This window comes from Rhineura floridana, chromosome 5 (assembly GCF_030035675.1).
Source record: "Rhineura floridana isolate rRhiFlo1 chromosome 5, rRhiFlo1.hap2, whole genome shotgun sequence".
Lineage (NCBI taxonomy): Eukaryota > Metazoa > Chordata > Lepidosauria > Squamata > Rhineuridae > Rhineura > Rhineura floridana.
Window position 1 is genome coordinate 95,228,324 of NC_084484.1, and position 18,718 is coordinate 95,247,041.

At 40.1% G+C, this 18,718-nt stretch overlaps 1 protein-coding gene across 3 annotated transcripts in view; it reads left to right on the forward strand.

Moving 5' to 3' along the window:
* The first annotated feature begins 8,255 nt into the window (after positions 1-8,255).
* WDR4 (WD repeat domain 4) overlaps positions 8,256-18,718 on the forward strand; it is a 28,181-nt gene continuing 17,718 nt past the window's right edge. For 2 of the 3 annotated variants that reach the window (XM_061627560.1, XM_061627558.1), the window contains exons 1-5: positions 8,256-8,485; positions 9,887-9,949; positions 14,325-14,471; positions 16,094-16,250; positions 17,029-17,141. In XM_061627560.1, coding sequence (XP_061483544.1) covers positions 8,367-8,485; positions 9,887-9,949; positions 14,325-14,471; positions 16,094-16,250; positions 17,029-17,141 — 599 coding nt within the window. In that variant the 5' untranslated portion in view covers positions 8,256-8,366. The remainder of the gene's footprint in view (positions 8,486-9,886; positions 9,950-14,324; positions 14,472-16,093; positions 16,251-17,028; positions 17,142-18,718) is intronic. The other variant, XM_061627559.1, reaches the window with a different exon arrangement.

Below are 18,718 nucleotides of genomic sequence, written 5' to 3' on the forward strand. Positions count from 1 at the left end.
AATGGACACGAAGGGAGGTGTGCTGATATAGATTGTAAATCAGGGAAAGCAGCCTTTTATCGATGTTAGTATTTGCTAGTTTAATCCATAGTTTGTCCCGTGGAATTGAGTCAAAAGCGGCTTTGAGATCAACAAAGGCCACATAAAGACCATTACCTCTTAGCTTGCTATATTTTTCCGCTAAATGGCTCAATACTAGGCAGTGATCCAGTACCGAACTGCCTTTCCTAAACCCGGCCTGCTCTTTTCCTAATATATCATGTTCCTCCATCCAGGCTTCTAGCTTTACTTTCAAATGTGCAGCATATAGTTTGCCGATTACTGATAATAGGCTAATTGGCCTGTAATTAGATGGGTCCTCTCTATCTCCCTTTTTGAATATTGGCACCACTATTGCTTCACTCCAAGCCTCCGGGAATTGACCCGTGTTATTAATTTTGGTAAATAGATTGGCTAGGATGGGTGCCCACCAGTCTGGAAAATTTTTTAACATTTCTGGCGAGATATTATCAGGATCGGGTGCCTTGGCCGCCTTCAATCCAGCTATTAGATCTTTTACTTCTCCTTGTGTGACAGGGGGCCAAGACGGAAGAGACATAAGATCAGGGGGAATAAAAGGGCTTTGATCTTTGTGACGACCTTCCACAAACATATCAGTGAAGTACCGTTCCCAAATCTGGGGGAGGATATTACAAAGAGCTATAGATTCAGTACTGGAGGCATTGGAGATGATAGCCCAGACGTTTTTAGAGTCTTTAGATCTCGATGCCTGAATTAAGGACTCCCATCCTTGCTGTACAAATAACCTTTTCTTAGTAGCCAGCAGGGATTTGTATTTCCTTTTAATATCATAATATTCAGGCGGAAGCTGAGTAAGATTTTGCTGGCGATATTGCATATATGCATTCCTCAGCTGTAATCTCAAGGCCAAACATTCCGAATCAAACCATTTCGCATTGCAGCCAGAAATTTTTTTAACCACGTGCTGTCTGGGGGAAAAAATGGCATTTAAATTTGAAACTAAGGATGTATACTCAACTAGGGCTAACTGGGAGTTATTAGCTTTTCTTAAATTTTCCCAGATGGCCCTGACCGATGGAGAGAAAAGGAAGTTTTCAAACTTGAGGGCCAACTGTGTCGTCCATCTGACTCTTCTGCCCGCAGAGAACTTGCAACTACGGGTAGCATTGTGGTAATTAATTAACCTGGAGTTGTTTGGGCAGAGGCATTCGATATTAAGCGGTAGGTGGTCGCTATTTTGTCTGTTTCCTACCTTAAAGGCAGAAATCAAATTAAGTAGTTGGGAAGAAATTATTACATAATCAATTACACTGCTTCCACGGGTGGAGATGTAAGTGTATTCTGCACTGTCATCTAGGTGTTCAAGTCCATTTAAAATAATCAGGTTATGATTGCCCACAAGACGTGAGAGACATATTCCCCCGTAATTGATTTTGCTGTCCTTCGAAAGTCTGTTGAGATTCGGGATAAGGTGGTCACAATTTTCTCCCCTCCATAACCTTGACGAGAAAAGGGCATTATTATTAGGTCCAATCCTCGCATTAAGTCCCCCATGATAATCAAATATGCTCTAGGATATTTCATCTCCAAATCGATAACAAATAATTATCAAACTCATCCCAGATCAAATCCATGTTGGTACGCGTATGATTGGAAGGCATATAAACATTGATGCATAGGACAGATAAAACTTTAAATTCCAGGAGCACTGCCATAGCCATAGATTTCAAAGGTTGAAGATCTCTGACTTGGATGACCAAATCAGTGGAGAATAATATTGCCAGACCCCCTTTTGCTCTACCTCTCCTGGGGCCCGCAAATGTGGCTGGCAAGTGTCTAGAGGAGAAGCCATTCAAATTAGTTTACAAGTTGCCCAGGTCTCTTGGAGAAATATTACATCAAAGTTGTTAAAATAGGAGATCAGCTCTGGATCGCTTTGTTTGCTTTTCCAGCCAGCTATGTTCCAAGAAAGAAAATGCAGGGCAGCGGGAGGTACATGTCAGTTGGATTCCGAGATTCTATTTAAAACTCCCATGTCATCCCGAAAAACTGCGCCGCTTTTGCAACAATTGGATTTAACAATACTAGGAATCATTTCTTCTGTTGGAGTCGGACTTTGCCTAATGGGGGTTCCTGTATTAGTGGTACAAAGGTTTCCTCCAGCATCATTTAAAGGAGCGGGTGAAGCTATCGATGTCTCGTTACAGTCTGCAGCTCTGAGTCGTTGAATCAGAAGGTGCAACTTAGTGACAAGTGCCAATCTCTCCGACTCTGGGAGTTGGACATAAAGCTCCGTAAGTTGTAGCTCCTCTGGTTCTAATTCCTGTAAAAGAGCAGGCATCAGTGGTGTCATGACTGTAGAGGAGTATTGCAAATTCGATGGATCAGGGTCCGGCTGGTTGGGGTTCTTGTAATTATTAGTCCTTGAAGATGCTTCAGATACAACCATGCTAATAGACAGATTTTGCATGTGAAGACTGGCTAACAGCATTGGAGCTACAGCGTTGGTATAATATCTTTGTATGGATATCCCCCTTCTATTTAGACTGTCCCTTGCTCTTAGAATTTGGTTAGCTACCTTACTGGAGTGACAGGTAATAATCAAACGCCAGTCACGTGGATTGTTAGAAATATTAATCATTGATCTGATATAATTTGTTCGCCATGGGGCGTGCATGGACTGACGAAAGCAGTTGTCCAAGAACGAAATGCTCGGAAATGAGGGGCGCCGCTGCCTGGCATTGTGTTTATAGGAAATGACCAACTTATTCAATTGCAATGTTAAGTTCCACCTCATTGGATGCCTTTCAATTGTCACAGTCCTTTGTTCTAAGTAGTTCCTCGGAGTGCGCACACTCTCTGCTATGTCCTCATCAGGAACAGAACTCTGAGAGTCTGAAAAAGACTCCGTAAGCGGCGAGGAGGATCCTCCCTGCTCAACCTGACAGTAGACTCCTGGAGGGTTCTTCTTCATTGGAACCTCCAACTGTCTAAACAAAGGCTCAAAGTTCATCTTTTTTGGTTTGTTGAGCTTACTGTTCTTGATATTTTTCGATTTCTTGGGTTGGTTAATGTTTGGGGCTATTGAAGATTTTTTCTTCCTCCTTCTGTCTCTGTTCTTACCCATGGCTGTAGTCTCGATGCGAGGCGGTTCAGAGCTGTGTGTAGAATTTTCTACTCCTGTTTTTTCAGCTCTTGGAGTTGCTAACGCTTCCACCAGCGTGGTAAGTAATTTGTTTGTTTCTGAGATGTATGCCTTGATCAGTTTCATTTCCTCGAACAGAAGGAGGTGCCAGTCTTGATCAGAATCTGATAAAGAGGGTTCTTCCTTCTCCTTTTCGCTCTCAAGTAAGGTCATTGATTGTCTTTTAAGAGGGCAGTAAGAGTCAATGGAAGGATTTCTGAAGGCAACTCGTCGTTTGTTACGCTCAAGGAAAAGTTTAAACCTGTGTCCTGCAGCTCCTCAGCAAGGCTTTTGGCAGCTGGGAAGATCGTGTGCAGTTTGGCAGAGAGAGGGTGTGCTACGTTCCATTCATTTCCCAGCTGTGTGTTCACAGAATTAATTAAAGGTTCTTGGGCCCTCGAAGGAGGTGGGTCATTAATGGGAAGAAAGTATTTCGTGATTTTATTCTGGGCTTTGCTTGGCATTTCAATATCTTCCACTGTTAGACCTAATTCCTGATAGTTGCTTCTAGTCATTACCATCTTGACTCCGTATACCATGTAACAAATAAATCAGTAAGGGCCAACACCGGTGTTTGACTCCCCCGAGCCAGTTCAAAATAGGGTATACTTAGCTGCTGTAACAAAATAAGCATTTGTTTCAGCAGCCCTCATAAATTTGGGCTCAGGTTCCTAATTCCTCCAACAAACAGCAAAGTTGACAAGTAAATCCTCTTAAAATGTATGGCGGATCCTCCTATGCTTCAGCGTCCGCGGACCGGCATTTCCGCACACAGTCAAAGAGGCTGGAATGTGGATATATGCCAAGACACACTCTCTCCCTTCCTTACTTCTTACTCCTTAAACATTAGCTACTGATAGCAGTACTTTAATAATAATATTAAGTTTCTCTTTGGAGATGAAGTAAATACGACTTACCGGAAGTTAAGCTCAACCGGAAGTCCCCAAAAAAGGCCACACAGCAATCTTGTCTGGCAAAAGGATCTCGTTAAGCCTTTATGTCTGCAACTCCTGAATATAAGATTGGGTTATCACTTTACAGTGCAATCCAATACAGGTCTGCTCAGAAATAAGCTCCATTGGGTTCAACGCGGCTTACTCCCAGACAGGTGTGTATTAGATTGCAGCCTTACACAGCATACATGTAAAAGCACATGCCTCCACCCCACCTCCTGCCCCTGAACTTGTACGTAGCCTTTCTAACCAGTACAGTAGTGTGGCAAATTCAGAAGTGCAGGGTCCCTTTATGACTGTCATGCCACACCCCCTCACAGCCACGCCCTTCACTCACTTGCTTGCTCTCCCTTATCATCTCCACATGCCTCAGTCCTTTCTGTGTGTGCCTTCTCCTACAATATCAGATGTCCCTACAGGCCAATGAGTGTGAAAGGGAAGTGTGCTAGCTACTGAGATTATTCTTCTTGCTGGCTGACTCACCTTCTTTTACTCTGATTGGCTCCAAAGAAACATGTTAGAAGATTCTTCTCATTGGCTAACACACTTTCCTGCTATGTTGATTGGCTTCACTGAAGACATAGGGACCTGGCTGGGACCCTGCTCCCAAAAAAGTAAGGGGTCTAAGACACACACCCCAAGACCCTGGACGACCACATGCCTGCCTCTAATAGTTAGCATTCTTCCCAGCACCCTTAACAAACTACATTTCCCAGGATTCTTGGGTGTGTGAGTGAAATGTGCTTTAAATGTATGATGTGTCCACAGTTGTCAGTCCTAAGAAAAGTAGGTATTAAAGATATGTGTTGCTGAGGCAGCTTCTATCTAAATTTACTGACTTCTGAGTTATATAGAACTCTTCCACTTGAATAGAAATTTGGTTAATGCCTTGAGGATGCACAAATTCATGTATCATTCCTACTCATTCCTCCTTATTAGAATAATTAAGAACATAAGCACACCAATTTAATGTGGGGCAAGCCCCACTGAACTCCTTGTGACTTGCTTATGTGGAAACATGTATCAGATCGTGCTTTATATGATATCTCACATTCTTTGTGTATGATGGGATCCCCCTGTTTTTCATTACCATCTGATAGGAAGAGGGGACAGTTGATTCATATGGCAGTCTAAAGGAGAAACGGAATTAGATAGGTGGCTAGCTGGAAACAACATGAATGCTGCTTTTGGTCCATGAGAGAAGAAAGGTGGGAGAGGGAGTGGTCCCTGGCTGCCTGAAAGAGGCGGCAGTGAGACCACTTCTGAAAAAACCTTCCTTGGACCCAGAAAATTGCAACAGCTACAGACCAGTGGCGAATGTTCCATTCCTGGGCAAGATCTTGGAACGAGTGGTTGCTGGCCAGCTCCAAGCGCTATTGGATGAAACCGATTATCTAGATCCATTTCAATTGGGTTTTAGGCCCAGTTTCGGCACCGAGACAGCCTTGGTCGCCCTGTATGATGACCTATATCGGGAGAGGGTCGGAGGGAGTGTAACTCTGTTGATTCTCCTTGATCTCTCAGCGGCTTTTGATACCATCGACCATGGTATCCTTCTGGAGAGGCTCGCGGAGTTGGGAGTTGGAGGTACTGCTTGGCAGTGGTTCCGCTCCTACTTGGCGGATCGTCTCCAGAAGGTAGTGCTTGGAGAACATTGCTCGACACCGTGGGTTCTCCAATGTGGAGTCCCGCAGGGGTCAGTTCTGTCCCCCATGCTTTTTAACATCTATATGAAGCCGCTGGGTGCGGTCATCAGGAGATTTGGAGTGCATTGCCATCAGTACACTTATGACATGCAGCTCTATTTCTCCTTTTCATCTTCTTCAGGTGAGGCTGTCAATGTGTTGAACCGTTGCCTGGCTGCGATAATGGACTGGATGGGAGCTAACAAACTGAGGCTCAATCCGGACAAGACTGAGATGCTGCTGGTGGGCGGTTTCTCTGACCAGATAGTGGATATACACCCTGTTCTGGACGGGGTTACACTCCCCCTAAAGGAACAGGTTCGTAGTCTGGGAGTTGTTTTAGATCCTTCCCTGTCACATGAGGTTCAAGTAGCCTCGGTGGCACGGAATGCGTTCTACCAACTTCGGTTGGTAGCCCAGCTACCTCCCTATCTGAGCAAGGAGGACCTAACATCAGTGGTACATGCTCTGGTAACCTCGCGATTGGGCTACTGCAATGCCCTCTACGTAGGGCTACCTTTGAAGACAGTTCGGAAGCTGCAGCTCGTGCAAAACGCGGCGGCCAGACTGATAACAAAGACCAAGCGGTCTGAACACATAACACCTGTGCTGGCTCGCTTGCACTGGCTGCCAATATGCTTCCGGGCCAGATTCAAAGTGTTGGTTTTGACTTATAAAGCCTTACACGGTGCGGGACCACAATATCTGCTGGAACGCCTCTCCCGATATGAACCTGCCCGTACACTGCGTTCTACATCGAAGGCCCTCCTCCGAGTTCCAACTCAGAGAGAGGCTCTGAGGGTGGCAACAAGAACCAGGGCCTTCTCGGTGGTGGCCCCTGAACTGTGGAATAGTCTCCCCGATGAGGTGCGCTTGGTGCTGACTTTGCTATCTTTTCGGCGCCAAGTTAAAACGTTCCTCTTTTCTAAGGCATTTTAATCTAATTTTAATTTTAATTTAGTTTTAAATTTGCTATAATTGATTTTAGACTTTTCATTTTCTTATATGTGCTCTTGTAGTATTATTATGGGTTCTTATTGTATGTATCTGTATTTTGCTGTAAACCGCCCAGAGAGCTATGCTAGTCGGGCGGTATAAAAATCTAACAAATAAATAAATAATATAAATAAATAAAATTAATTTACTTCAGTAGTATTTACTTTGAGTGAACATGATCAGAATGCATGCTAAGCAAAAAGAACTGAGAGCTCCAGTTGTACAAAAGAACAACTGACTGAAAATACCAAAACAGACATTCTCACAAAAACAGAGCAAGTTTGGGGATTACCAAATTGTGAAATTTGCTGAAATAAAAAAGAACAATGTATTTCATTATTTATTTAATTATTTGCCTATGCTTTCCTTTACCATCATTTGTAATAATACTCGGGACTTCTTAAATTTATTAGTACTTTTTTTGCATTAAAATGTCCTTTTCCAGATGACCAGTGCTCACTGAATTATTACCTGCTATCAGTAGACCACCACTTCCTGGCTTATTATCAGGCAGCTAGAAGATGTGAATAAAATCTGAGTATCAACATTGGGGAACATGACCCAGTGTGACAAGGACAGTTAACAGAGAGAAACCCATCAGGCACAGATTTGTAATTGAAAAGCAAAATTAAATTTATTTAAGAAAATAAAAATACAGAATATATTTCAAAACTAGCAAAAGAATAGAAATAAAAAAAACATATTTCTTGGGCATTTTTTATTGTCTGGTTGGGTTAGGCCAGACACCTGAAAAAATATTGTGCATGCACTCATCTCCTATGAACTTCACCACAAATTCGTATTAGCAGTGTGTGCTCGACGTAAAAATTGTGAATAAACAAAATTAATTGGGAGGCTTCATTCATATCTAGATTATCAGCTGTATATATTGATATTGAAAGCTGTTTTCACTTCTCCTGTAGCTTTGAAAGAGGGTACAGTCTTACAGACGCAGTATTAGATTGAACTTTTTGCTACTTTAATGCTGATACACCATTCTGTTCCTTAAGATTTCTAGCAATCTTTTGAGTAGAGCACCGGTGGAGAACGTGGTCCTCCAAATATTGATTGACTAAACGCCCATCACCCCTGACCACCGGCCATTTCGCTGAGGCTGATGGGAGTCAGAGTCTAACAACATCTGGAATGCCATTCCTACAGACATGGAAAGAGGACAGAGTTTGAACCCCAGCTTTTTTCAGAAAAAAATTGAAAGCTTCTTTTGGACATTTTTCTCGATAGGCGGAGAGTTGCGACACGCAGTGCTTTTTAGCTCTATGATGAAACTCTGTATAGAGTATATATATAATAAGTATACGTTGCATTAGACTACGATGGAAAAGAATTTCAATTTTGTACCGGAAGCGCCAATAAGAATTGCGACGCCGGAAGTTCAGATTGTGTGCGATTCTTGTCGCGTCTCAGTTAAGGAGGAGGGGCATTTTGAAGTCATTTCCAGTCTACCCTATGGTGACGTAATCAAACGGCGGCGACTGTCTGGTTATCCACGCGGATCTGTTCTCAGAAATGGAGGCGGCTGATGGCAACGGGAGTGCGAGTTCCTCTCCAAGGCTACAGATCTATGGGGACGTGATGGTGGTTACCGGTGGGGCCAAGCTTTTGGCTGCCCGTTACAAACAGCCTGGGTGAGTGAAATGGAATCGAAGAGGTCCTGTTTGGCTTTTTTCTTCTACCATCTCCGGTTATTTGTACGTATTTCAGCTAAGGCTGCAGTCCGAATCTCCCTTACCTGGGAGTAAGACCTGTTGAATTCAGTCGGACTTACTTTGAGTAAGCTTGGTTAGGATTGGGCTGTAAGACAGCAGCTGTGTAAGAAAAGTTTTAAACAGAGTGGCTAAAACGGGGATGTGGGTGCACCTTTGAATTCTGATTTGTTATGCCACCCTGTTAGTCATACGGTTGGTCAGGGTGAAGAATTGGTGTCAGTGTGCTCACAGTTGATCCACACAGTTGGTCAGTGTGCATAATGGTGGTCAGCTTAGGGAAGCATAGTGACACTACTGATGATCTATGAGAGGAAAGGGATTGCACGTATAGCATGTTCAACAAATGTAATGCTGGCCTGTTAGGATGAAGAGGATGGAGAGCCTCTCCCCAGCTTTATAGCTTTAGGTTTCTTGAATTTATGTTTTGTTTCCTTCTTAAAAAGTACTGAAATAGATGGTCAGCACTGTGAGGAGCTAACATAATCAGAGTGCTGTCTCGCTCTTTGATTTTCACACATTTTCTACTTTGGAGTGGAATTTATCCCCTACTGTGCAAATATGTGAATGCTTGGCTTTCAGGATAATGTGTAATAGAGCTGCTTTATTTTGAGATAGCTAGTCTAGGTAGATGATGTATTGTCAACTCTAACAGTGGATCTCCATGCCTATTGTGGTGCTCTGAGCAGAAAACTTCCTGTGATTGCTGCCTGATTCTCCTTAATCTAGGGATCCAGTAATTGAACCTTGAGTTGCGCACTGTGCAAATCTACTGTTACCAACTGAATTGTTGCATTACAGCTGCAACCCTGCTTACGAGCCCCATTGAATTCAATAGGACTTACTTGTGAGTAGACATGGTTAGGAATGTGCTGTTTGGCTGCAATCCTACACCTACTTGTCTGGGAGTAAATCCCATTAAAACTCAATGGGATATACTTCTCAGTAGACTTCTGTAAGATTGTGCTGTAAGGCAAAACTATATATTTCATAGTTGAGCTTTGAAGGAAGGTGTCTTCCCCCCTTTTTTTCTTTACCATCAGCCTCTGTAAGTTGACTGAAAAATAAAGGCTTGGCCATTTGATTAAATTTATTATTTACAGATGGGGTACTGACATTGGTGGTTCCAATGCAGAAGCTTCCAAAACATGTAAAAGATACTAAAAGGCATGTGTGTTTCTGCCCTAGTATTTTCCAGGTTGATATGTTTCTTTGTGATACAATTTAAGATGGAACTTTGGGGTTATTAAGATATGATACAGCACAATTATGATGTTGTGTTTGTCAGAAAATACTGAGGTGACATATTTATTTATTTTACAGCAATGATGATATTTTTATTTATGACTGTACTACTGCGAGCAAGAAGCCCCAGCAGAATCAAGGGTGAGATTGTTTAAATTCTCTTTAATGTGGAATAGGAAGTCCACTGCAGTCCTATTTACCCAGAAACTCTGTGGTCTCTGTTTGAGAAGTGGTTGGTTGTAGGCAGGAAGAAAGGTTGCCACTCCTCTAAGGAGTGCTTCATCTCTTCCACCAGAATTTCAGATAAAATACAAAGCTAACCAAGAAATATTCTCTAACAGGCAAAAAAACCTTGAGGTGTAAGTACATCCCTATAACCAAAAGGTATTTCTATCAAACTTTAAAAGCAGGGAAATTGGGCAGTTACAGTGAATGCACCAGGGGAGCAGGAGACCTGATCTCCTCTCTGAGATATTGTACTGCCCTACAAACTTGTAAAAATGCAAACACAATTTGAGTTGGTCTTTTACAGTCCAATCCACTTCCTGTGTAGCTTGGAAATATTTGGTAACATGTGCCTCTGAGCATATGGTGATTGCTGGCAACACCTGCAATCAGCCTAAATAACAGAAACAAGACATGTGGTGTACTGATCTTGTTTTAGCAGAGAGGAAGCAACAATATTAAGATGTTTGATATAATTCAGATAGTCACTTTAAATGTGTTTGATTTACTTTGCAATTTTGGTGACTTTCCTGTAGTAAATTATTTTATTTTGCCTCTTTTTCTGTGTATATGTGAAGTATAGCAACACTTTGCATAATTTACACTAAAAAAACTTCAAAAACAATTTTGGAATAATGGCACTGACTGTTCTGCAGAATAGTCTCCAGTGGACATGAGGAGTGTCTCAGTTTGCACAAGATAAAACAGTGGGAGGTGAAGTATATTATAGCAAATTTCTAGATGTGCTCTGTGTTTTTAGTTGACCATGCCCACCCTTCCATCAGTGGAATGGTTAAACTTAGCAGGCCGAACACATGCATCTTGGGCAGGCCAAGTTTGTTTTTTCTTTTTCTTTTTCTTTTTTTTTTTACAATAATTTTTATTCAAATTTTCATAAAACATACAAAACAAAATCATAAAACATTCAAAGACAAAAAACAAAACAAAACAAAAATAATTAAACAAAAAAAAAATATTGACTTCCCATTTGTCACAGATCAAATCAGTTATAGGTCTACAATATATAACAATCCTGTCTCTTAAATCATATTATAAAATCACTTTCCTCCAGTAGTTATCTTAATTAATCATCAAATCTCATAAACATTACTTTATTCTTTCCACAAAAAGTCAAAGAGAGGTTTCAATTCTTTAAGAAATATATCTATCAATTTTTCTCCTAATAAACATGTCAATTAATCCATCTCGTTAATAATTATAATAATCTTATTGTCATAACCATAGTCCAAATAAACATTTCGATTAATCCATCTCATCAAAATCTGTTAGGTTCAATAATTTCAATAGCCATTATTCCATTATCCCTATTAGTTCCATCTTCCATCTTCAATAGTCCTGTTAAGTCCAGTAATTTCAGTGTCCAATCTTCCATTATCAGTATTCCATAATAATCTTGCTGTCGTAGCCATAGTCATATAATAAGAGTCTGATGGGAATTTCCTCTATCCCAAATATTTTCTTGCCATCGATTCTGAATAAGTTGCTGAAATACTGTTGTAAAGTCATATCTCTGTTCTTCTTTTTTACAAAATGCACTGGCTCATCTCTTGAGAGTTTTTCCATTGTCACATGGCTGCAGTTAATTCCATAGATTTTCTCTATATCAAACTCCATCACGTCATTCCAGTCCAAAAGATTATCCAAGCCATTGATAACTTTATCTCTAATATCTTCATTAATTTCTTCAGAGATAACGTTAAATTCCAAACAGTAGATTTTATTTCTAAAATCCATAAACTCCAGATCTTTTTCCAATTCCACATTTGTTCCAATCTCCAGGGCTTGTATCTTCCCTTTGTTTTTTCTTTTCTCATCTCTGATCTCATTCTCCTCTCTCACAGGATCCCCTATTTCTTTAAGCTCCTGCGTCATTTTGCTCAGTTCAATTTTCAGCTCCTTACTACCCTGTCGCAGGGTTTGTTTCGTTATCTCAATCTCATCCATTATTTTCTGAAACATAGTTACTTCCAGATTCTCAGCCACTTTCTTGATTGCCGTTTTTAAAACCACGAAAACAAAGCAAAACAAAAATAAAGAAGAACCACTTCTTATTTCAGCAACAATTGGGTTAATATTCCAGGCTTGATGACATCACAGTATAAACAGAGCAGCCTGCCTTATCTCTCTATGTTCAAGAATGCAAAACAAATTTAGTTCCCAGCATCAAAACAGCTAGTGGCATCGTGAAGAAGCAGATTCGTCAAAATAAAATAGACCAAAAAGAGAATAGTCCCAGACAATATAATATTCCTCGGAATAGAAATCAGGAATAGAAATCCCTCTTCTGTTTATATCTTTAGAATGCACTTCCAGGACAGCTTTTTGCGACAGAAACAGAGATAAGCTGTTAATTTCGTGAATAACAGAGAAGAGTTATAGCTCACCCAGAAGTTGTCCAAAGCCGATCAATCTGACAAATCTCCTTTGGCTGCAACAATTTAAACCAAGTAAAAAAAATAATAGAAAGAAGGGTGCTTGCCTGTTAGTCCGTTCTCTCTTTAAAGAAAAGATAAACGTATCGCTTAAACAGATAGAGCTTGTTCGGAAGTCCGTCCGGCATTGTTGGCTGGACCTTTTCTCATAAATTAATGAAATCCAGTCCTCCCAACAAAAACAGGCTTTTGAGGTTGATCTCTACGTTTCTCCCTGCCCGGGAGAAATTTCATCAGTCAAAAAAAAAAAGTTCTGACTGATTTATATCTGAATAAGCTTCTTTTGAGGCGGGAGCCCGTCCCAAAAGCAGGCACAAGCGAAGTCACCCTTCCCGGAAGTCCCCAAGTTTGTTTTTTCCAACAGATTCATTGCCTAAGTAGCAACATACTGTAATTAGTCTGATTTTACATCAAACTGCAGTTTCAGATTCAACTGTTAATGCACCCCAAATAGAAATAGAACATAACCTCCACCTTGAAACACAAAAGGCTGTCTTTATCATCATATGACACTGGACAACAAAAAGGGTTTGCAATTAATAAAAATAAATTTGACACAGATTTCTAGGATGAAATATAATTTTTTAGGTTAGATTTTCTGTAGAAACAGAGGAAAGAAACAAAGTAAGAAGGACATCAACAAACATTCAAAAAATGTAATTCTCTATCTTTGGAGATGCAGACCTGATTGCAGGTTTTGCCACCACTCACCATATGCTCAGAAGCACATGTTACATGTTGTTTTAAATTTGAACTCTCAATTCTCTCTGAGTGTTTTGTGTATTGCCATGAAAACTTAGAGGGTTAAGCAAGCATTTCTGAGTTCAGGACTATAAGTTTTGTGTGATTTTGTTTTGAAATGATCCTATGGAAAGCAGCAGAATAGCATGGGGGATATTTTCAATTTAACATGGCGGAATGTGAAAGATTCATGCTGACTGTAGTAATTACTTGTATGCAGTGATGTAGTTAGATTATTTTAGACCCTAGACATAAAGGTCTTATGTGGGGGTTGGGGCTTTAGGTGGTTTCAGTTGTGGAGCACACAATTTAACATTTCTCTTCTCTCTTCCACCACCATTCTGTGCTTTACAAGGGCTAGGATTGGAGTGCTTCTACATCCCCGATCTATTAGAGCAAAAATACAAAACAAAAAGCTGTTTGCTAACCCTAAAAAAAAGAGAGGAAGTATTCTGGATATGTGCAATTTGCCATTTTTAAAATCCCTTAAATCATAACACCATTACGATTACAGGACTAAAATAGTGTTTGCTTCTCCGACCCTGATACTGAACACATTTACTTGGGAATAACTACCATTTTGTTATTTTTAAAGTAAAAATAATAAATTGCATATCTGCAACCATGTACACATCAGGCTAGCTCCCCTCTGGCTATAAAATGTTTTTTTTAAAAAAACAAGAGATCACAGGCACGCCCTGATGAGGTCCAGCATGCGCATGCCAACCTCAGTTCTGATGCCTCTTTGCTGCCTCCATCATCTGCAGCTCTAGATGGTCATGGGTGTGTGTGTTCAGGGCTCTCTATTTTGACCCCAAGGTCTAGCCGTAGCTTTACCACAGTTTGTATGAAAGGATTATTTTTTAAAAAATATGTCTGAATTTATTGCACACTAGCGGAAGAACGGATACACTCCAAAATAACAGAAAATATAATTCCTTAAGATATCCACTGACTACTGGTAGAGATCCTTTAGTAAGCACATGTTGTATTGATAACAACTACTAAATAGTAATGCCTGCTCTTAGCAGATTGAAGTAACTGGACACAAAACCTGTACATCTTGAACCAAATTTTTCTTTCTCTTTGGTTTTTAGAGAAGACGGGAAGTCAGCAGGTAAAGGAAGTAATGATATCCTTGCTTGCATCTTTTCTTCGTCGGGAACCTACTTTGCTCTGACCGATGACAATAAACAACTGATTCTGTTTCGAACAAAGCCTTCTTGGGAATTTCTGAGTGTAAGGTATGGAGAGACAGGCATGTCCGGAGGAATATTTGTACCCAAATTGAAATAAGAGCTGTTTTAAGATAAATGTTTTGACATTTGTTGATGATTTTCTGTAACTTACTAAACATATTTGACTTCACTTATTAGTTATCCGGTAGTGGTATCCTTCACTTCCTCTAGGGCAGGGATGGGAAACTTATATTGTTGGTTCAAAGTTACTCAGATCTCCCTCACCCTGGTCTAAGACTTTGTTGTTACACCACACCAAGTGTTGTATTCAACTAATTCCTACTTGGAGCAGATCTGTTGAAATGAATGAACCCAAGTTAGGCTGCAATCCAACACACGCTTACCTGAGAGTAAGTCCCATTGAACCCAATGGGAGTATACAAAGATTGTTTTGCAGCTTAGTCATTTCTGTTCTGATTAAGACTGGTAGTGAATACCACCCCTAGTTCTTTTCTCAGTTCACAAAAGGCTTTAAGCTAAATAAGTGCTAAAGTTTGGGGTGTTTTTAGACATTAAAGGGTAACTTGTTTTAGCCTGTTGTGGTTTATTGTGAGTTTAGATGTCTGCTAATGCTTTCCTGACTTTATTATATGTCATGTTTTTATAGTAAACTCATGGGGCTTCAAAACCACTTTGCTGTATGTCACGAAAAGCCCCGCTAAACTTGTGCGAGTCTTTGCATTTAGCTGATCAGGAACTCTCTTGATTGTGACTCTAATACATGATATCCATTCTGTAATGCAGACAAGAGCCCCCCCCCCAAATAAAATATGAAGAACAGAAATTTGTTTGGTAGCAGAAGGTTATTATTATTAAATCTATACATCCTTTCAGCTCTAAAAAAGAGCCCATTAAAGTGGTTTATAACAATAAGCATGAGACTTCCAAAGAAATTAGATTAGTTTAAAACTTAGGAAAAATTACTGACAAAGCAAGGGAGTCCTTTTTTTTTTTTTGCTAGCCCAATGTCTCTGGTGATGGGAATGCTTGTCAATAAAGGTTAAATTAAGAGTGTTCATCAGTGAATGAATTTTCTTGGAAGTCGAACAATGAAATATAAGCCATTAACTACATATCTCTGATTTTCTAATATCAGCATGGCAACAGCCTTACAGACACCTGTAATTGTGAGACTCAAAATAAGATTGCAGATGTGTGGCAATGCTGAATCCTCCCTTTTTTCTTTGCGACAATATTGCCCACTTCCTTTATCTCAGAACCTGGAGCTCTGTTTTACACATATGCTGGAAGACTCCATTGGTGCTGGAATTTCACTGAGATTATTACACCCCCCTTTGAAATCTTCTAGTACCCCTTCCAGAAAGACCAAAGGGTGGACATTCAAAAATTCTGTGGGGGCAACAGTAAATGCCGTTTTTCCCCTGGAGGTCAATAACCTTTATCGAGGCCTTACTAGCAGGCAGGAGCCATTCATCTGAGTTGGTTCTAGTTTAAAGTTTGTGACTTAATCAAAGCATATTGTTCTTTTTTTCATTATCTTCAGATCTTCATGCAAATAATGTCTTAATGCCTTTCTAGCCCCTGAAGTGCAAATATAATCTAATTATAAAGTCCAGTCTTCCAAAGAGGAAGTTTTTGATCCTAATTGTGTCAGTTCTTCTTTTCAGGTCCGTCATTAGAAGATGTACTTCCCTGATTATAACAGCAGCAGAAGATAAGATTCTGGTTGCTGACAAATCTGGTGATGTCTATTCATACTCAGTAACAGAGCCTGAAAACACAGGGACAATTGAACTTGGTCATTTGTCTCTTCTGTTGGATGTGGTATGTATGCAATTTCTGTCTCAAAGCCATCTTTATTTAAGAGTTTCAAGCATAAATATATCTAAGTGTGTTCACTTTAAATTAATATCCCCAGAATTCATTTGATCTGCCCAATTACAGTGGAGAAGCCCCTGCTGAACTCAGTAGAGTTGAAATCAACATAAAGATATAAGTTCTGTGTTTGATTGTTCTTTTATATTATTTTTATGAACCACCCAGAAGACTTTGCTGAATGGGTAGTATATAAATATTGAAAATAAATAAAGAATAGAGTTGGGCCCTGAGCCTATTTAACTATGAAGTTTCAGGTACTTCCTTTGGAAACTATTCACTAATATTATTGTTATCCTTGATTACTATTTTTAAAAACTTACCTAGGTCTCTTACAGTTGCTTGCATCATAAATTTAACCAATGTTTTAATGTTTGTATGGCAGGATTGTCAACATCCACTAGTTCTGCCACCTGTGGTGAGTAAGGGTCATCTCTGGGTAACTCTTAGTCACTGCAGGAAAACTTGTAAATTGGAAGAAAGTTTGGTTTTCCCTCAGTCTTTCTGTCCATCAGTGTGTTGCTTAATAATAACATAGGCAAGTGTGAATAAACAGACCAGGAAAATGTTCAAGAGTAGTAACTCTTGTAGACTTATTTCCAAGGCATGTCAATCTGAAACCAAAGGAAAATAGTAAAACTGGTGAACGTATGCTTAATTTCCATATGTTTATGCATGCCCCAAAGCCTCATGGGCTGTCTCATGGTGACCTGTGTTGTATCATTAGGCGCTGAGTCCCGATGACCAGTATATCCTAACCGCTGACCGTGATGAGAAGATACGAGTTAGTTTGAATAGAGCGCCACATAACGTTGTGTCCTTCTGCCTGGGACACAGAGAGTAAGTGTAGCTGTAGAAAGTCTCCAACATGATTGAAAGGGAAGAGTCTCTTTTTTTTCAAGGGTGACGTGAGAGGAGGAGAGGTAAGAAGGCATATATAAGCTCCATACTGCATAACAGGCTAACTTCCCAGGGGTAGCCAATGTGATGCCCTCCCAATGTTGTTGAACTACAGTTCCCATCATCCTTGACCATTGACCATGCTTGCTGGACCTCGAGGGCATGGGTGTAGTTGTCGTCCAACAACATCTGGAGGGACCACCACATGGTCATCCTTATGAAGTCTAAGGAGGACATAGGTTGGACAGGCATCTGTCAAAGCTCTTCAGGAATTGCTTCTTAAGCCCAAAGAGATGGTCCATATGAGCTGTTACATCCCTTCTAGCTCTGATTCTGTCAAGTAATTGATGGCATTAGGAGTTGAGCTCCCTCATGCCCAAACCACATACAGTGGAGTCTTGCTAACTCTCTGTTGATCAAAACACTTGTCAGTTGGCATTCTGTTCTGCTTTAATTACTGAGTACGTTTGGATACTGTCAGCAATACAACAACACCCTGTCTTTATGATTGGCTCCTCTTCATAGTTTAGGTTTTGATTATCTGTTTTCTAATAGTGATACTGGTAGTTAACAGGCAGTTTTGATGTTCAAAAGAAGCACTCCAGTAAATGGTGGTTAACATTTGTACCCAGACATTCTATTTATTAACAGATATACACTGAGATGATAGGAGTCCAAATTTATGTCTGAAATGAAATGGGAAACTGCTATTTACTGTTACATTGTCTTCATCTTTCTCATGAATTTGTGGCTTTGTTGAAGGATGTATGTACAATTTGCAAGACTTGCTTTTTAATTATCCTAATTTTTATATACTTTATACCTACACAGTATACTTTTCCTATTAGAAACTCTTTGATTTAAAAAAACCTCATTGAAAGCTCTCATCTGTATATTTATTTATCCACTGGGTTTGAAGTATTCCTTTGCATCAGGGCTTGCACACACATACTGTTATCACATGGGGGTGCTTCAAATTGCTCCTGTTGCATTTGAATGCAGTTATGAAACAGACATGTTTTCTGCACAAGGAACCACGAGAAATGAATGGCTTGCTACATGGTGACAGCAGTATACTGTATTATTATGTACTTTAGATTCAGGAGTTTTCTCCTACCCACTTGGTCTGTAAGACTGTGACACTAGAAATGAGAATGAGCCACCTGTGCAGCTTCCGTAACACTGTTCTATATTAACTAGAGCAGCACTATGGAGGCTGTATATGTAACTCTTATTTCTGGTGGCCCTTATGGGAATATTAGGGATTCCTGGTTCATTGGGGATAGAGGTTATTCATTACAAAAATCCAAATTACATGGCTGAACTAAAGTTTAATAAAAATAATGCTGATCTATAAAAGAGAATATTGCCACCCTGGGCTCCATCTAGGAGGAAGGGCAGAGTATAAATTTAATAAATAAACATGGAAACATAAAGTAAACCCATTCCAGCTGTATTTACTTACAGCTTACTGCAATGGAGCATTTTGTGCCCTTGAGTAAGTCAGAAATCAGCAG